The 18,754-nt window shown below is 45.7% G+C and overlaps 1 protein-coding gene across 13 annotated transcripts in view; it reads right to left on the bottom strand.

Moving 5' to 3' along the window:
- The window catches only part of Tenm2 (teneurin transmembrane protein 2), a 1,249,250-nt gene that overhangs the window by 114,998 nt on the left and 1,115,498 nt on the right, over positions 1-18,754 (bottom strand). For 9 of the 13 annotated variants that reach the window (XM_041675940.1, XM_041675943.1, XM_041675946.1 and 6 more), the window contains 2 exons: positions 17,413-17,613; positions 15,439-15,651 (listed from right to left, as the gene is read on the bottom strand). In XM_041675940.1, the coding sequence (XP_041531874.1) occupies positions 15,439-15,651; positions 17,413-17,613 (414 nt within the window). The remainder of the gene's footprint in view (positions 1-15,438; positions 15,652-17,412; positions 17,614-18,754) is intronic. The other 4 variants (XM_041675944.1, XM_041675942.1, XM_041675945.1 and 1 more) reach the window with 4 other exon arrangements.

Here is an 18,754-nt window from a genome sequence, read left to right as displayed (position 1 = left end):
TACCCTCAGAACACAGAGCTCATTTAGAGCCGATGGAAAGAAGACCGTGTGGTTTTATCAGGTGCTCGGCTCATGTGGGATTTCACCCCTGCTTTGCCCGCAGCCTTAGAGGCTCAGGGTGGGAACCTCATCAGCCACAACTCCCCCAACGATTCCTCTGCCTGTCTGGGGCTCCCGAGCGCCCTGCTTTGGCTTCGGGAGTCAAGCTCATCAGTTCATCTGAAGGCTGCTGGACTTGAACCAGCGTTCCTTTCCCAGGTGTCTGAAAACTGTCTTTGGCTGATTCGACTGCACTGGGAAAGCGTGGTTTCACTGACCTTAACATTTTCTAGAATGTAGGCACCCCGAGGCTGTGGCAGAAGGGTCCCCATCACAATGCCTGATTGCTGCATGAATGGATGTAAAATTATCAAGTATGGTGGATGCAATTAGAACCTTGAGAGGCGTCATGGAGGAGGGCGTGGAGAACCAGTTAGAGTCCGAGGAGCTCTCATTCCGGACGCCTAACTGGCAAGTGCAAGCTGATGGCTCCCATGGTAGCAAAAAGGTAATTTCTTGATAGATATTTTTCCATCCCCCTACAGTTTGATTTAACGGGGGAAGGTAATACTTTTTATGCTGGAAGCCTATTATTCCTCCCTGTGGGTCTTGAATGTTTTCATTCCCTCCGTCTTTGAGGAAGAGTGTTCTGATTGGTGGGACCAGATGGGAAGCAGGTGGATATGTCAACCTTTGTGGTTCCGGTGAATCTAGCGCCTCCCCAACACATGCATTCTGAGAGGCCAGGTGTTCCCCTGGTTCTGCATCTGCCTCTGAAGGATGCTGATGGCATGCCTGCATGCAGAGGATGTGGATGATCAGAGTATCATGCTGGGAGTGCCTCCCAGGAACTGGTGGCCTGACCAGAGACAATTTAGAAGGAAGAGCAAGCGATCTAAGAAAATGGAGAATACTTGTGCTGTGCTGTCCCAGGAAAGTTATCAACAGGTTTACACTGCTGAACTGGAGTCTTCTCCCTGGGTCATGCCTGCAAAGCCCAAGGAATTCCTCTCAGTAGAGCAGACAGAGCGCATAGGCCCAGGAAGCAGAGGGGGAAGAGGGCAGGGCAGGGAATTGGGTGGTAAGGCCTTGATCACAGCCACAGAGGGAAAACAACGGCTGTGGAAGAGCCCAGTCCTCTTGGGACAGTCTGATTTTCCTAGCTGATCTATTCAAGGCAACTCAGGAAGGGGAAGGATTCTAGTCTGGGCCTCCACTGTACCTCTTGGGTCCTTCTGCCTAATTTGCATGGCCACTTCTGCTAATCCACTGTAGCTGAGGAGAAGGCATGCACTGGCAGGTCTGGAAGGGAAAGACATCCTAGGTGGCGTTCCCCCAGCCTGACGAAGAGAAAGAGACGCAGGGGACCTAAGAAGCACAGACTACAAGGCTCTTTATAGTCTTCTTGCAGGACACAGGTGTCTAACACCCCAGGTGGAAGTTCTAGGTCTCGAACTCTCAAAAGAGAGAGCATGGCATTTGAGAACATGGCATTAGACCGATGACAAGTGCAGAGACGTGCTGCAATGGGTGCGGATGTACCATGCTGGGTCTGCTGAGCGGTCAGGTGGGCACATACACACGCATGCATGCACACACAGACATGGACACACTCATACGCACGACAGGAATCAGGCACTGGCTTGTCTTGTCTGTGTTTCCTGTTGGAATTTGGAGCTGGCTGTCTATTGGAATAGATGGGAGGAAGCTAAGAATCCAAAGAGAGTGGCGGAGGAGGTGGCCATGTTTATGGTTCTTACATGCTATCTTTGCCAATGGTGTAGACCATAGGTTTGAATCAGTAAGTCAGCCTAGCTAGTCTTGTGTAAAATGCTTCTTGTTGCCAATCACTGGGTGTCTGGGGACTGCTGCGTGCTGTGAGGTACGTTGAGGCAACACAAAGTCTTTTGAGCTCCTAGGAGAAATGTACACCATGCAAGTACAAATTACCACCATTATACCATGGGCATGAGACTTGTATCATCTTGAATGAATCACCAGGGATGGCTGGAGTTGTCAAACAAAAGCAGCCAAAACTGTCCCAGTCTCAATCCAGGTAAATGATGTTTCCTAATTTCCATTACCCCTGCCTTAGAGGCAAACATCAGGGCCATAGAAGAGCATGCCATTGGTCCCCCTGTCTCATTTGAATTACTTGAACAGCACTAATTCCCCCCGCCCCCGAATATCGGAAAATTGGGATAACAGACAAAACATCTTGTCTTTTGGCAATTGTTGGAAAAGTGGCCTTTTAAGGAAAAAAAACCGAGGCTTGCATTTTTACATGGCAACTCACAGTTGGAGCTTGCTTGTGCCCGCCCTCTACAGCTTGGGCATTCTCTAGACACTTGCTGCCCGCCTGCTTACACTCCTTCTAATAGGCGCATTGACTTTGCTCTTGCCTCCTGTTCATGGGGATAGCTGAGCTTTTCTTTCTTTCTACTTGGTCATGCCCTCCCTTCTCTTCTCTAAGTCAATAAAGATACCCTGTTCATAGTGCCCTCATTATCCAAATTCAGGCCAGCTCCCCTTACAGAGGGAAGATCTGCCCAACCTCCCCTTACCAAGGGAGAAATGAGAAAAGCCGGGTTCCTCTCCCCCTTCCCTCCCTTGTCAGTAATTCCACCACTAAAAGCCCCAAGTTTTCTTATTCTGAGCTGTCCAGGCAGTAATCCAACTAAATTAGATCATAAGCATTTGAAGGTTTCCATACTAAATAAAAATATAGATATAGCTAAGAGAAGACGAGATTTAATTAATGAGTGTTATTTAACAGAACAAGTTGTGCCATAGATGGAGGATTAAGAGATAAAAAGGGATAGGAGGGAAAATCAAATTTTAATGAGTTGCCATCTTTGCTTGCTTTAGCTGAGCTTCCTCCATTGAGGAAATATTAACACTTACGAGGGAACCGTCTGCATGCATATACACGGTTGATACCTGGCTTTCCATTATGCAGTAGCGCTGTGCCACAAATGAATTCAAACCCGGCTTCAAAATTCAAAGCTTCCATCCCTGTATTGGTGGATCTCTTAGGGAAGCCACAAGCAAGGTTCAGTATTGAGGAATACATTTAAAAATTATTGCCAGAAATGCCCGGAAAGGGATTTTGGGTTAGAATACAGCCAAGTCTTGTGTGGGGGGAAAAGCAGGTGAGGTCTGAGATACTACAGTCCATCACTTGCTCCTTCACCAACAATTCTCCATGTTTGTTACCCTGGAGATATGGACAGAGTGAGGTCCCTTCTGTCCCACTCCATATGGTACCAAATACGTTAGGTACTCAATAAATGCTGAATACACTTGTCACAACTCAGCTCAGACTAGACCAGTGAAGTATGGACGTGAGACTTGGCGTGCACAGCACGTGAAGGGTTAACAAATCTTGTCACTGCTTATGTTTACGGTCTTGCAGATGGTGGTGGGATTCTTGCTGTGTCCCAGTCTCTTGCCACTTACTTTTGCTATGTGTGCTCACTTTACTTAAAGGACTGGGGCCGTGTGGCCCTCCTGGGACTGTGACACAGGAGAAGGCTGCAGACATCCATGTTACCGCCTCAGGTTTAGCTCTGAGGACCCTCTGGTGGGATGCTTGGCACAACCATGTGCTCTCTTTGCTGGTCTCAGTTGCGCACATTTTGAAGACATATTTGGGAACCCACGATAAAGGTATGAAGGTATGCTGTCAGTAATTTTTAAGCTAATGTTTATGGAATACCAAGCACTATGCTGGGTATTGCTTAACAAATTAAGTCCCCCTAAGAGCAGGATGGAATTATGACTATCCCCAACCTACAGATGAGGAGAATCAAAGCTCGTTCAAAATACACTACTTGTACAAAGTCAGCCAAGTGGCATGTGATAGGGACTGGTTTTGGAGCCATGTCTGTTTGGTGGCAATGTTATGCACATTCCCGGCACCTCCGCAACCTCTGAACTCACCAATAACGACAATAGTAAAGTGATAACAGTGCAGAGGAAGATGTTACGTTTCTGCAAACGGACTGTGTGAGATAGCGACAGTTTGCAGAGGTTTCTTGTGTGTGCCGTGCATTTCAGATGGTTTAATTCTGGGTCAGCTGTTTTCTGTGCTGGATTTCTCGATGCTATGGAGGCGTTTCCTTTATCAGACCCCCATAGAGCAGGCCAGTGAGGGGATGGACACAGATCTTTCCTGGCCCCATTCTATGGAAATCAAGAGTTAATTCAGTTCCTATTCAAAGGACGGTGAGAAGTTGATAGCAATATGCTTAAGGGATGCAAGTTGACCTGCCCGCATTCTCTGGTTTAATAGGAAAAAGACTGGTTTCTCATATCCCCTCCAATATCTTCACTCACTTTCCCCTGTTCAGGGAAATTGCAATAATCAGTGCTAGCTGGGTTGCCTGGGCTTCTCCACACCCAGCGTAGAGAACCAGCCTTAGGGCCACGTGGCCGGGGCCCTCTCCACGCTGCAGAAGCCGCACTTTGACTTTCACGTTACTGCCGGGAGTGTGCTGGGGATGCACGGGTGGTTTGATAACTTATGGAATCAAGTCGGGCACAGACATTTTCTGTGTGCTTTCAAGGTGATGATTTCATAATCTCTCAGACTCTCCACCCCCTGGCATTGTTTCTAGACACCTATTCGGGGCTGTCTGGCAATCCCTTTTGAAGTTAAAACATAATTTCAGAAATAAAGAAATGCAATTCACACTTATCAGAACCCATCACTTGCATACAGCTTTAGACGGATGACCTCCTGGGCTCAGCTTTAACCAACTCCATTGCCAGTGGGATCAGGCATTGCTGCTGCTGAGTTAGGGACTTCTCAGCCAGGGATTCTCAGCTCTTTAAATTGTCTAAGACAATACTCTTATGGAACTTCCTTCTTCTTCTTCTTTTTTTTTTTTTAAAGTATAGCACATCCTTCCTTAGAATGGCATTTAGAGGCTGTATGGTTTGAGCTGCATAGTGTTAGGTCCGATGTATGTTAGGATAAGTAGCTTGAAAGACCTGCTTAGAAACTGCTCAGAATTTGGGGTCTAGTAGATATGTAAGTGCGCCCCTACTCCTTTCCATCTGTGTTTAGAATGAAAGAGGGATCCCAGGGACATGTTCATATGCAGCTTTTTTTTTTCTGGCTAAAAATGGAAGCAACCATTAACTGAGATGAGGGGAATTTGGGTTGGGGAGAGGTTCTTGACGGAGTCTAAACTGGCATTCGGGGTCTGGCTGAGGTTGTTTGCCCTTCGTTTTTGCTGTATCAGGGAATCAAGCACAGCTATGGCAGAAACGAAGGGCTTTTCCCTCAAAAAAACTTAGGGCCAGCTGCTAAGGCTGCAGAGCGTTCACTGGGTAAGTGCAATAGGAGTTCATAGTGGGTTCTAGGGTGTGGCTGGGACTGAAGATACCCAGCTTCCCAATGAATGGAGCCTGGGAGGCAGTACTGTATGATATCCCAGAGGAGGATATTGTAGACAGTTGGTTTCTCTGAAGGCATAGAGCCCGAAAGGTCTGAAAAGGTTAGGTGCACGCATGTGCAGCTTTCTTGGAACTTCAGAACCCCCTGGTGGTGTCAGCGGGGAGTGAACTTTGTAGTTGGGATGAGTCATGGACTTGGACAGGTGATGCAACTGCTATAAATCTTTCCGAATATGTGAAGTAGGTTTGTGGGATTCAGACAACTTGGGTCTAGCAGTCTTACAATGAATTTAAGAAGATTCAAGATTTCCCCTCTCTCCTCTTACAGTCTGAGAAGGGTTTCCTGTCCACTGTCAGCCTCATTTTGACTATTACTCTAGCTCTCTTGGCAAAGCATGCCAATCTCTGCTGAACCGACCTTTGCACTTGATGTTGGTCCAGGCAGTCAGCTGCATCTTTGGGAAGAAAGCAATGCCATCATGGACCAGAGTGGAGGCCGTCTGGAGAATTCTTTGGTTACTGCCATGGGAAAAGTGTGGATTTCCCCTTCAGGGTTTTAATAATCAGAGAAACATTTCCTGGCAGCTTTTAATTACACCGTAGATGCCTTGTCCTATCACCAAGGACCACACAGGCCTGTCTTCCTGATTACAATGAAAAAAAGTGTGTAATTTTTTTTTTTAAAAAACAAACACTTTACTTAAACTACGGATATTTTTTTAATTAGAAGAAAGATTAACTAAATGAATTTTCTCTTGTAATTTAATTCATTCTAATTATCTGGAGACTGTTTATGATGAAATACTTAAAATTTTGCCTGGCTGCAAAATTCACAAATGAAAAACCTCCAAGCTAGCCTATGGTATGGGTGTCTGCCTCCTGCAGCTCTCTGCTTATAATGGTTCACAGAAGTACAGGATAGAAAGGAAGGAGGCAAGTGCATCATAATTATGATCGCTATTGTTCAAGATGGTGGTACCCTATTTTCCAAAGTCAGTAAAGATGATCTTTTAAATATGCTTATTTTATTATTTGACTTATATGTATGAGTGTGAGTGTGTGAGGGGGAGCTGACATGCATGGGAGTGTAACTGCCCTTGTAAGCTAGATGCATCTGCTCTCCCTGGGGTTGGAGTTACAGGAGGGTGTGAGCCATATGACATGAATGCTTTGCACCAAATTTGGGCATTCTGGAAGAGTAGTACATGCTCTAAAATGCTGAGCCATCTCTCCAGCTCTGGTACAATCTTTTTAATGTCTTGATGACACCCATTATTTCGTAAGTGAATATATGTGGAAAGGCAATCACTTTAAACATAGCTTATGAAATAGAATGCTATGGAGGGAGAGGGTTACTAAGATGGGATCCTATTAGACAAGCAACTTGGAAGGAATGGGAAAATCTGTTTCTGACATGAGCATCTGGGGCATCCTTCTGATAACTACAGAGATTCCTCCCAGATGTTACACAGGGGTCACGCTCCAAGGAGTCAAGAAACTGCAGTGCGTTAGGAAGGAGGGTAATTGTGAAGGTTATCGGGTTGAGTGGGGACAGAGAATCAATGAGAATTTTGGTCTTTCTGGAGGGCATGCTTGTTAATTGGTAGAATCAAAACGGGGACTTCTGGATTACTCTTGATTTACAGAGCCAGAATTGTGCTACCCAGAGTTGTCAAGGATGGGGAAGGAATGCACAAAAGAGAGACTGAGCTACGTGCTAAGTGATGCTCACTTGTGGTATCCTCCATCCAGGAAAAGACAAATCTCTTCTTTTTTTTCCTCCCAAATGCTAGGAATCAAATCCTGGGTTTCAGGTGTATTAGGCAAGAGCCCTGCCACTGAGCTGCCCCAACTGACCAGTCTTCTTCTTAATGCAGACCCAAACATCTTGCCACACTCCTTAATGGCATACCTGTGGTCTCCAGTTAGAGAAATGGCTTCAAAAAATGAAATACACTTGAATTCAGGAGTAACAATTTCTAAATTATACCTCAAAGAAGTTTCTTCTTTTAAAAGATACTTATAAAAGTAGAACTTAGAATTAAAATAAATTCATGGCTACTTGGTTCTCTGGGGACACATGTCTCAGAGTTTGAGAACCTTTGGCCCAAAGTAACAAACCCCAATTTTACACCATGGTTCTATTAACATAAATATTTGATTCCATGTATAGCTGGGTTCCTTGATAGGATGAATAGGTTCAGTTCCAGCTGAGAGATGAAATTCTGAGTTGGCCATGAGAACGAGGTGCAGAACAAACTTTTGTTTGGAGGGTGGATGGAGGCGGGTGTTGGCTGTGGTATGTTATTAACTTCTTAATGGGGTTGGAGGCAGATTTGTGGAACGGTGGCTAAGGAGGGGAGAATGAGAATCCTTCCTTGCTCTTCAATTTATGTGGCATAGGTGCTAGGCAATAGTGGTGGTCATAATGACATTAGCTCATGTCCCTAGGGCTCTAACATCAGGATGAGCACAGTGCCACATACAACCAAGGAAGGATGTACTATTTCACAACCCCCATCTTACAGTCAAAGAAACTGAGGCCCATCAAAGCTAAGAGCTGCCAGGATTTGAGGCTATGCAGGCCTCCCCAAATGCTGTGACCTTCAGCACTGCCTTAGTAAGCTTGCATTTCACCCAATCCAGGGAAAGTGGAGGGAGGCAGGTAACTCCTGCTTTAATGTTTTCTATTAAAATATACACATAAATGGATGAAGCGGGCATAACTTTTCATCATAGGCAAGGAAACATCCCCACACCCACGGAGATAGATTCTCTGGGGAAACTGGGTATGAATAGGCATCAAGGGGAGCCGATGAACGAAGAACTATTAACAAAAGCACCTTTCCCTTCTCTCCAGGCTCCAACTGCATGCCATCAGAGGGGCTAACAGTCATGGAGTCTGCTCCCTTAGTGCAAGGTCGTTAGTGTATGTTATGGGAATATACATTGAAAAGCTGCCGTGCCGCAGAGAAAAGGGCTTGATTGCATTTGAGTGGCCCATTCACACAAGTCTGCATCACGTTCAATAAACCCTGGAAATGGACGGGTCCCTTAGAGATCATCTTATTCAAGTATGTTCTAGAGTCAGTCAATCACACAGTGCATTTGTGATATTTGCAATATCTGCACTGTTATTTACTTAATATTTTTCTTTAAATTTACTCAGGCCTAATATCGCTACCTACTATCAGCACATCCCTAAGCAATAACACCCACATAATCAGAGGTTTGATGTGGTAGTTACGTTTTCCTGATACTTATTCTTAAGAACTTTATATAACTAGCCAACAAAGTACATCTGCGCCCGATGGACAGCATGTTGTGTTTAGATACAGTGCCCTAGGAAACAACTACATGGTCTAATAGCAACAATTCCTGCACAAAGCAACGAAGGTTAGAGATCTTTGGTGACATGTTCTATGGTATATGAACTATGTTTGTCACAGTCAAGCCTAGACTACAGATGTCCCCCTCTACTGGCCAATGCATTTTCCATGATGCCATGAGGAATGAGTGATATGAGAGAGATAGAGATAGAGAGAGAGATCTATCATTAATATCCCCAGGAATTCAACTCCCTAGGGTTGTCTTTCTCTTTCCTTTCTAACTTTTGAGGTGCTAGTGCAGATGTACTGTCTTTAGCACACATGGTGAGAGATCCAAGACTCGCAGACTTGATTTTCTGTTCAAGTTCAACTTCTGAGTACCCCAGCACAAATTAGGACAGTTCATTCTCTCTTTTCAACAGATCTTACACGTGTTTGCTTTGGGGTGCACAGTCTTTCTACGGGTGACTCTACCCAATGGTCCTATGCCCTGAGAGTGAACTATGTTTAATTCTTTATTTATGTGAAGTCTTGTGTCTTTCATTAGTGATACAATGAAATTGTAGTTAACAAGAGACCATATACATGATGGTGGTCCCATTGATTATAATAGAATTAAAATTTTCTCCTCAATGACATCAGAGATGTTCATAAGTCATATGTGTGTGGTGTTGCTATAGTAAGCAAACCCACTATTCATCATTGGAATAGAAGTATAATAACTCATATAATTTTGAATAGTACACAATCATTTGTAATAAATGGCATTGTTGCTGGTTTATACATTTTTGTTGTTATCGAGTATGTTCCCACTTATCAAAACTGTTCATTATAAACAATGTTTTGTAGGTAGTACTATCTATAGCTTTTCATAACTATAACTATGTTACATTAGGAGGACACATTGGAAGACTGACCTAGATCCTCTAAGTTTGCCCAAGAACTCTATCATGCAATGACAAAGTCATCTAACAATGGAGTTCTTAGGTCATGTCCCCACTATGAAGACATAGTACTGTTTTTGATGGCTCTGTGCCTGCCACTCCGGCTACAGGCTCAATTATTGACCACTTCCTCTGAAACTGTCAGGAGGTGGTACAGAAGATGATTTGAGCTCCCCAGAATCCCTTTCCTCCTCTCTTCTTGATAAGAGAGCAGGTCATAGCTAGATAGTACTAGATTGCATAGGAAGCCCTCCCAGAACTGTTTTTACTGGGAATCTGGATTACCAGCTCACAGCATTAGGACAAAGCTTGTGTCCATTACATATGTTCCAGGTGATGCTAAAAGACTTCCTTGAGCAGCTAAGACAAGAGAGCAAATGCTGTCAGAGAAGAGACTCTGTTCTTATGTAAAGTCATTATTTCTTGTTATTTTAGTTTATATTTCCACAGTGACTTGAAAATATGTCCCTGCCTCTTCTGCCTCCTACTTATGACTTCAGTAAGTTCAAGCTGAGATGAATCTAGCCCCTGTGAAGTCATCCTCACCACCATGGCCATGAAAGCAGCTGATAATCTGATTGGGTTTGGATGAAAAACATAGAGATCCAGAGCCAAAGGGGATGACTGGGCACGCGACTTTCCTAATGTGTGATAGAAGGCTTGCATTTGGCTAATTCGTGGGGGGGAGAAATCACTGCCCTAAAAGTTCACATCTAACAGTAAAAGGTTTAAAGGTTCAGGTGTTTACTAGAAAGAGGAAGATGACAACAGCAGCTATCCCGAAAAGAGTTTCAAGAAGAACACCCGGAGTATTTGATTAATCAGCCACTCAGATTATCAGCTGCTTTCGTGGCCATGGTGGTGAGGATGACTTCACAGGGGCTAGATTCATCTCAGCTTGAACTTACTGAAGTCATAAAAGCTCAATGTCCAAGGGTAATAGTGACATTAAAAAAGGGAGGTGGTAAGAGCTGCATCCATCTCCCTAACTTGGGTGGAAGGTGGAAAGAGTTGCGAAGACAGCTGCCTCTGTGTGACTTTGGCTAATTTTATCAGTGGCTTTTCTCTAAGCTCGCTCCCTGTTGTTCTGCGACTGTCTCCCTCCTGGACTGTGACCCTGTCTCCTTCTGATGACAATCACTTAATCAGCACATCTCATTGTCGCCTGGATGGTTTTACCTTGGGTAAAGATTCATTATCCTTATTAACATCTCAAGAAACCTTTTCTTTCCCCAACCAATTAAAGAGGAAAAATAGAAGGGCCCAGTGCACTAGATGGAAAAGAAAACTCTTTTGACATGTGACACCTGCTCAGGTCACTCAGCCCCATGTGGCCCCCAGAATCAAGTTGTCACAATTCAGAAACATGAGCAGAGGTCAGGACCACAGAGGTAAAATACACAGGTTGGAATAACTGCCGCATACACTTCCCGGATCCTCAACAGCTCACCAGATTGGGAAGGCACAGTGTTGGTAGACTGGGTCCCTAGACTGTCACTTTGCGTCACTAGATAGGGATGGAGGCCTGCATCCTGTAAGAGGGTCACAGCGGAGCACTGCCCACAGATAACTGCCCTCATTTCCCTAGCGATAGGGATGCTGGTGTCCACTTGTATTCTCTCAGCTATTCTGCCAGTCAAACATACCAGCACCCAATTCGCCTTTTTATTATATAAGAAATGCTTATCTGAGTTTACTATAGTTCAAGTGATTTGACCTAATAAAAATTCTATAGTTCCATCAAGCTGTGGGGTGATAGCCATCCGATGGTTTTCTTATGTTAAATCCTTCATATTAATAAGGGGTGGTGGCAGGTGATAGGCAGGTGGCAGTTTATAGGAAAAGAAATCCATTTTAAAATCACATTTAAGGAATAAACCTCCTCTAACCGCACAATATGCTTTCTGATTTATTCATAGGAGTAAACTGTACCTTTCCCAAATAATGCTAATATATTCCAAAGATGTACATGAAGTCTGGAGATTTAGATTCAAAGTCTATTCTCATCTGTGCAGTTCTATAGATTTTAGACCTTATATTTAACTTGTTAGGAGTGAATGTAAGACTCATTGTTGGGCAGGTAATTTAGCTTTTATAGTTAACACCAACACATTATACTTTTGATCCACATCTGTAACAATAAACACACACACACACACTAAATTTCTAAATAAAAATAATTTGGTAACAAATTTGGGAACTATGTATTTGACCAAATGTGGAGAGCCCCTGGGGCTTCTACTTGAATGACTTTTGGAAGTCTGCCCTTTCAATGTCTCTTTCTTTTCTTCCTTCCACATCTTATTGCTTCTTCAGTAAAATAAATGCAACCTATAAAGGGTCGTGTGGATTGTCCATTGACTATTTGCAGGGACTCCTCTGAAACCATCTCTCTCCGACCTTCTGAAAACAGGCTGCAGACAGCCTGAGCACCCAGCGCCAGCCGCCCAACCGTCCTGTCTTACCCCACTGTTTATTGGCCAGTGCCATTTCCTTCTTATTTATTTTCGACTTTCAAAACATAGCATTTGAGGCTCTGTGTGGAAAGGACCTAAGTTCTTCTCTTTCCCTTGACTGTCAGTCTCCCTGAGGAGGAGGGCTGAGTCTGGGCTTGTAAATTGTGGCATTTACTTTAAATGAAATGACAGGGATGTCTGTTCAAACTAAAAGACTAGAACTCCATGAAGCAGCTCCAGGGGCCAGTAGCTGGGAAGCTTGAGAAGTAATTATGATCCTCTCCCAGCTTTTCAGTGGCCAATCTCACCAACTAAGGGACATTTGCTGCTTTTGAGAAAACACTGAGAAGAAAACAAGGAAGAGACAACACAGGTCCTATTAACTAAGCTGAGGAGCCCTGATTTCTCCCAAGACAGAGCTTTGGCAATCACAATCTTAACAACTTCCTTAGAAGAGACTCTTAACATCACTGGGCATCCTAATTCAGAATCAGGTGCTGCGCTGGCACCTCTTCCTTCTCGAAGCATTACGCTGCATATAAATTGGCACTTCCTTGACATCCCTCAAGAACTCATGGGTGTCAGATCGCAGAGATGTGAAACTTGAGTTGAATGTTTCAAGTAGCAGAGACACCCCTTGCTAGGCTATAGCACCCACGGGCCTGCTTGACCGAAGTGCCTGGGCGCTTCTGCCAGTCACAACCTCACTGTCCTCCACTGAGATCAACGATGTCATTGGTCTATTCTAGTTCAAAAGCTCCAGAGACATCTCCGCTCATGTTCTTGGTCTTCCCTCATACCCACTCTGGGGGTTTTCTCCCCTTTCTTTTGGCCATAAGATCTGTCAAGCCGTCCTTGGTGGTGCCTCTTCCACACAAGGAAGCCCACCTGCCTTTCATTTCACCTCTTTCTTCATCTGGGCTTAAGCAATTTTCTCACTTAGAATTCAGTCACCTTTTTTTTTTTTTTAAAGGATGGATAACAATTAGTTTCCTGGGTCTTTTATTTTCTGTTGTGACTGCTCAATGTTGGGGTGTCTCTGGCAACTAACAATATGCCAAAGAACTGGTTATGGTTTGTCCTCTACTAATGCCCTGTGTATGGGCACTGAAATGTGAATTTCATAGAATTGTCAAATGTCAGCAAATGTTTTTTGTTGTTGTTTTTTGTTTTGCTGGATTTCTATCAAGCCTTAAAAACTGTCAGAAATAGTTCTTTGCTAGCAAGCCATGGAAAAATCCAAGCAGGCCAGGTTTACCCCTTTGGCTACAGTTGGTCAACACCTGCCCTAGGGGGATCTGCCTGCTCTTCCCTCTTGTGAACAAAGCATAAGTTGCGGTAGAAGTGAGAGCCCAATAGGCTCCACCTGCCCTGTACTTCCCAGACAGGGAAAGAGGCTGTCAAAGTTGAAACATATGAATCCAGAGTTGTGGGATTATCTTCCTTAGGGGTGTTGATTGTCAAGAGCTCCCAGAAGAAAGGGGCAATAGGGACAAAGATGTGAGGATGGGGAGTAATTTTGATTTAAACCACAGCAGGCATGCAGAAGTACAGCAAAAACCCCTGAAGAGCGGAAGCCACTGTGAGGACTGTCTTGGTCTTGGGTTGTGCACATCCCTCCCCTGAAAGTCTGGTGGGTTGTCCCTCAGCCTCTTGCAGGGAGTAGAGATGAGAGTGGCTGCAGGGGATGCAGGACCTGGAGCGTCATTGAGAGATTGCAATAACAATTCACTGCCAACGGACTGTCCCAGCAGGGTCCCAGTGCCATAGTTGTGACCCTGATCAGCTTTCTGCCCTTCCGATGGCCAATTCAACAGAATGGGGGGGGGGGGGGTTGAACGTAGAATCAGTTCACTTAATCTCTGTTTGACTGCCCGAATGAACAGCATGGGAAACTGAGTCTGACCTCATTGGTTAGTCCTGCACAAGATCTTCCTCCTTGTCTCTCATTCTAGATGGTCAATTTGGACATTGGGGGCTAGCATAGAGGACAGGGCTCCAAATTTATGGCTAGAATCAAAGATAAGTTGAAGCGGGAAAGCAGCTGCTTGGTTGGAACTCCCCTGGAGGGTCTATGCCAGTAGGTTATTGAGCCTGGTGTGGGAGAGTCCTTCAACAGACTTAGAGAAGCAGCAAAAGCAAAAACCGGAGAGATTAAAAATAGGATGGTTGGGCGGATTACTTTGTAATCCTAACTGTCGGAGAGAAAAAAGTATTGGCATCCAATCCTTCGCAGAAGAGATAATCAGACACTTTCAGAGCAGCCAGTGCTTTCCCAAGCAAAAAGATTGGAAAAACAAATACAAAGTGACAAAACAAAAGAAACAAAAAAACTCCCCAAAAGCAAAACAAAGCAAAAAACAAAAACAAACAAATTCCTCCCCAAAAACCAAAACCCCCCAAACCAAACCTCAACTGTAGAAACTTCAAAACCATAATGTATTTATTTTTGGGAGACAGGGCCATGATATATAGTTCAGGTTGACTTCAAACCAAAGATATCAAAGATCAGGCCTTTACCATTTTTGTGGGAGAGGAGGAGATGTTTGAGACAGGGTTTCTCTGTGTAGCCCCTGGCTGTTCTAGAACTCACTCTGCAGACCAAACTGACCTCCAACTCAGAGATCTGCTTGCTTCTGCTTCCGAAGTGCTGGGATTAAATGTGTGTGCCACCATTTCTGGCTTACAAATATTATCGGTTAAGAAATTTATGTACGAGTGGTAGCTGAGTAGAGAATGAAGTGGGGCCAGAGGTGGAGCCCTATCCTAGAGACAGTGGCATTGGGGAAGCTCAGGAGTCAACTTACTGGGTGCTTGGATCTATGACAGCTACTTGTCATACCAAGTATGACAAGTGTATACCAAGCATGCCCCAACACCAGGTTCACAGTGGTACCAGCACCAGGGATCCAGGGATCCGGCTAGCCAGAGCAGGGAACAAGGGCACAGCCATATCAGGGTGCTTGGCAGCTGCAGGCACTAACAGTTTCCCATGCATGTGCATTCCTCCCTCCCCAAGAGGAGCACTTTGGATAAGGTTTCTTAACAGATTGGGTCTCTTTCCACCCCAAAATGCAATCCTGCAAAACAGGGAAAGGCTCTTCCGATGACGGAACCTCACTTTCCCCTTTTCCCTAACCCCACGGAGATTTGGAGAGGCAGTGGGATGTTGGGAGGGGGGGCACACGTGTCCCTGAGGGAACAGCCAGTTGCAATGCGCGACCGTCACTACCGATCTACGATTTATGAAAATAAAGCAATATGTGCCTGTTTCGGTGCCTGCCGTTTGCCTACCAATGGTGCAGTGTTCACCATTCCAGCCCTCTCGGCATTCACATTTGCCATCTTTACAGGTCCCGTGCTCAATGCAGCGGGGGTGGCACACGCGCTGGTCACAAGCTGCGCCTGTCCAGCCCTCTTCACAGCGGCAGGCTCCCCCGATGCAGACGCCGTGAGTGCCACAGTCTACTGAGCACACTTCTGGAAGAAAAACAATGATTACAGCTCAACACCACAGCGGGGTGAAGTCCTTCACGGAAGCCAGACCACACACACATGGCTCCAGAGCTGGCCGGAGAGAGGCCTTGGTAGCCATAGCGTCTTTGCAGGTTTGTCTCTTCGCTGGGTGGGGAATCATTTTGCTACTTTATTTTATTTTATTTTATTTTTTTCTTCTTCTAGAGCAGTGGTCCTCAACTTGTGGCTCTGGGCCAGCAGCATTATCATCACCTGGGAACTTGTTAGAAATGTAAAGAAATGCAAATCCTCGTGCTCACGTTGGATCAATTAGATGTATTGTCAGGAGCAGGGGCTCACCAATTCGCTTTAACAAGCCCTCTGGGTGGTTTGGATACTCACTGGAGTGTGACAACAGCTCTTCTAGATACTGAGACCATTTGAGAGGAGATCAGACCGTGCCTGCCCTTCAGCTAAGCCAACAGGAGTTACCCTTCATGCAAAAGAATTATCTGGTGGATTCTGGCTCCCTATTCAGCTGGGGCTCTTCCTCACTGAGCGCCTGAACTGACCAAGCCACGGAAGCCTGCTGGGGTCCATGCTGCTCCACCGTCCCCAAGCCTACAGACCCACGGGTTCCCCAGATCAGCAGTCTACGGCAAGGATAACCGCTGTAAATTATGCTGCGCATGCACAGCCTCTTTCTCAAAGGAGCTCAAAGTCTTTTGTGGGGGAGGTGGGGGAGGAGACAGACAGACAGATAATCCACTCTGGCGTTCCAAACCTATCACGCGAGGACAAGCACGTGCCAGACATTCATCCTTACAGCAGCCCACTGAGGGAGGCAGGGAGGCATGGCTCGTCATGCCACGGGAGGGGACACCAGACTGGGATGGGCAGTGACTTGCTCACAGTCACAGCATGTCTGCGGTACTATTGGAACTTGGGGCCGGGACTCTGCATCTCCCCCCATCCTCTGCAGAATGTCGTCAGGACCACCAGCAGATGAAGCCAGAGGTGACTGGGCTGACTCTCTTCCTCCCCGCCACCCCCTTTTCTCTTTTGGAACGAAAGATTTTTTTTACTTTCCTCATTGCAGGCAAAGCGTCACATCTCTTCCCTTTATGATTGTCATGGCAAGCTGACAGCTGTCTCAGCACCCCAGGAAGGGGGCGACATGGTGACGGCTTGCTTGGATAGGCACTCGTCAGTGAACAGAACCTTTCTTGGGAAGGTTGGGACCGGCTTGAACTGTTGAACTGTTCCATTTATTTTATTATTTTTTAAGGTCACTTGGGAAGTAAGACACATACTCTTAGTTTTAGGGAAAATAAAGTGTACAGCATAACTTCATTATTTCCCTGTCACCGGAGAACGGCAGAGCTTTATAACATGTTCACACGACACCCCGAGGGAGCCTCTTTTCTGTTTTATAGGACGTTCTATTCTGTTTGTCTGGGACTGAATTGTTCTGTATTGTTTGCTGCTACCTTTAGGGAGTGTACACAAGAAAACCTATAATGCAAGCAGAATCAACCCTCCTGGGCCCGTCATCCATTTGTGGTGATGGAACCAAAGAGGGCCAGGCACCAACACAATCATTTGAGTTTTCTTTTCATTCTCCAAGGCTGCAGACTCCACGGCTCAGGAGGTGAGAGCGAGGAAGGTACCACAGGACCGACCCAAGTCCCTCGTACCCCAAGTGTAAAGACGAGATATTCCCCCCAGCCAGAAGGCAATGGAACACCAGGATCGAGTGTGTGAGGAGACGAGCTCTTGGCTTACCGACGGAGCAGTCGGGACCCATCCAGTTCGGATCACAGCTGCAGAGGCCAGAGTCGGGGAGGTAAGTGCCGTGCCCACTGCACTGGTCTGGGCACTGGACCCTTGCCAGCTCACAGTTGAGACCACCCCAGCCAGGGCTGCACAGACATTCTCCATTCACACAGACGCCATGACTGGAACAGGTGGGATCCAAGCAGTCAACTGAAACAAGAGAAGAGACGCGGATCAGTCATGAAGAACGGGCCACCAAGGCGCAGAACTTGACCCACACAAGCCAATGTAGTTGCCTACGTATGACTCGTGTAGTCTCTTGACAGCCGTAAAAAAAAGAGACTTTATATGTCCGAGTACCGAATCTCAAAACGTAAAGAAGACCCAAGAGCCACGAGGGAATTCCTCAGGCACAGTCAGCAAGACCAGTTTTAGATTCTTCACAGATCGAAAGGTGCACCATCCTGCTTTTCAAACGCTGCACTTTCAACCTTGGCTGATGCCCAGCAGGATCAGGAAATACATGCAGTGTCTTCTGCATGTATGGCCAAGCCCTATTTCCCTCCCTCTAGGAGAAGGCGGAGAGGCTCATTCTAACCTCACGAGTCCTTGATTTCAAAACGAGAAAGGAAGATTAAAAGGAAAACCTGAAAAACTCTTAAATGAGTCACTTTCATAATTGTTCCATTTAGGCTCTGTTCAAAATTAGTTTTTCTCTCTGAGAACACACCTAGTGAGGGAGGGAGGGAGGCGGCACAGTGCAAGATGTGAAGTCAGGTGCATGACCCGATCCTTACTACAGGTCCTGAGTAGTGTGGTTGGGCCAGTGTTGTTGGCCATGACAATGGCCCTCCCCAAGAGTGTCTGCTGGCAAGTCCATAGTAGATTCCGTGTATTATTGTCCCCATGTGTATTATGCTCTGATTCCTTGGCTGTTCTCAAGATATGGGGGGCTACACACGTCGGGGGATTTGAAAACAATCGCGCCAGAATGAAGTCAAAGCAAGGCCAAACTGCTAGGGGCAGTCATTAAGGATACAGGCTTTACTGTGTGGCTGTGATCTCAAAGCTTAGATCTCTGTCAGCCTGCATGCTAAGGTAGACAGGTATTTCAACAGGAGGACTGGCTTCCTTGGACGGTCCTAGGGAAGGTTCCCGTGGCCTGTGGAGAAGACAGCTCTGTATAATATGGGTTAGGATGGTGAGTGAGACTTTTGCAACGGGCTCAGCTGCCCTCTGTGGTCCAGGAAAGTGTGGAACTTTTGTCTTCTTATTTGAGAGAGACAAAATTTTCTATGATTTGAAATCCAGCCTACTTACTGAAGAAGCTCTTCTAGCATCTCCTGGACAC

Source organism: Microtus oregoni, unplaced genomic scaffold (assembly GCF_018167655.1).
Source record: "Microtus oregoni isolate MIOR12 unplaced genomic scaffold, Mior012 000027F_ref0000203, whole genome shotgun sequence".
Classification (NCBI taxonomy): Eukaryota; Metazoa; Chordata; class Mammalia; order Rodentia; family Cricetidae; genus Microtus; species Microtus oregoni.
The sequence above is the reverse complement of the archived record's forward strand: the minus strand, read 5'-3'. Positions and strand labels throughout refer to the sequence as shown.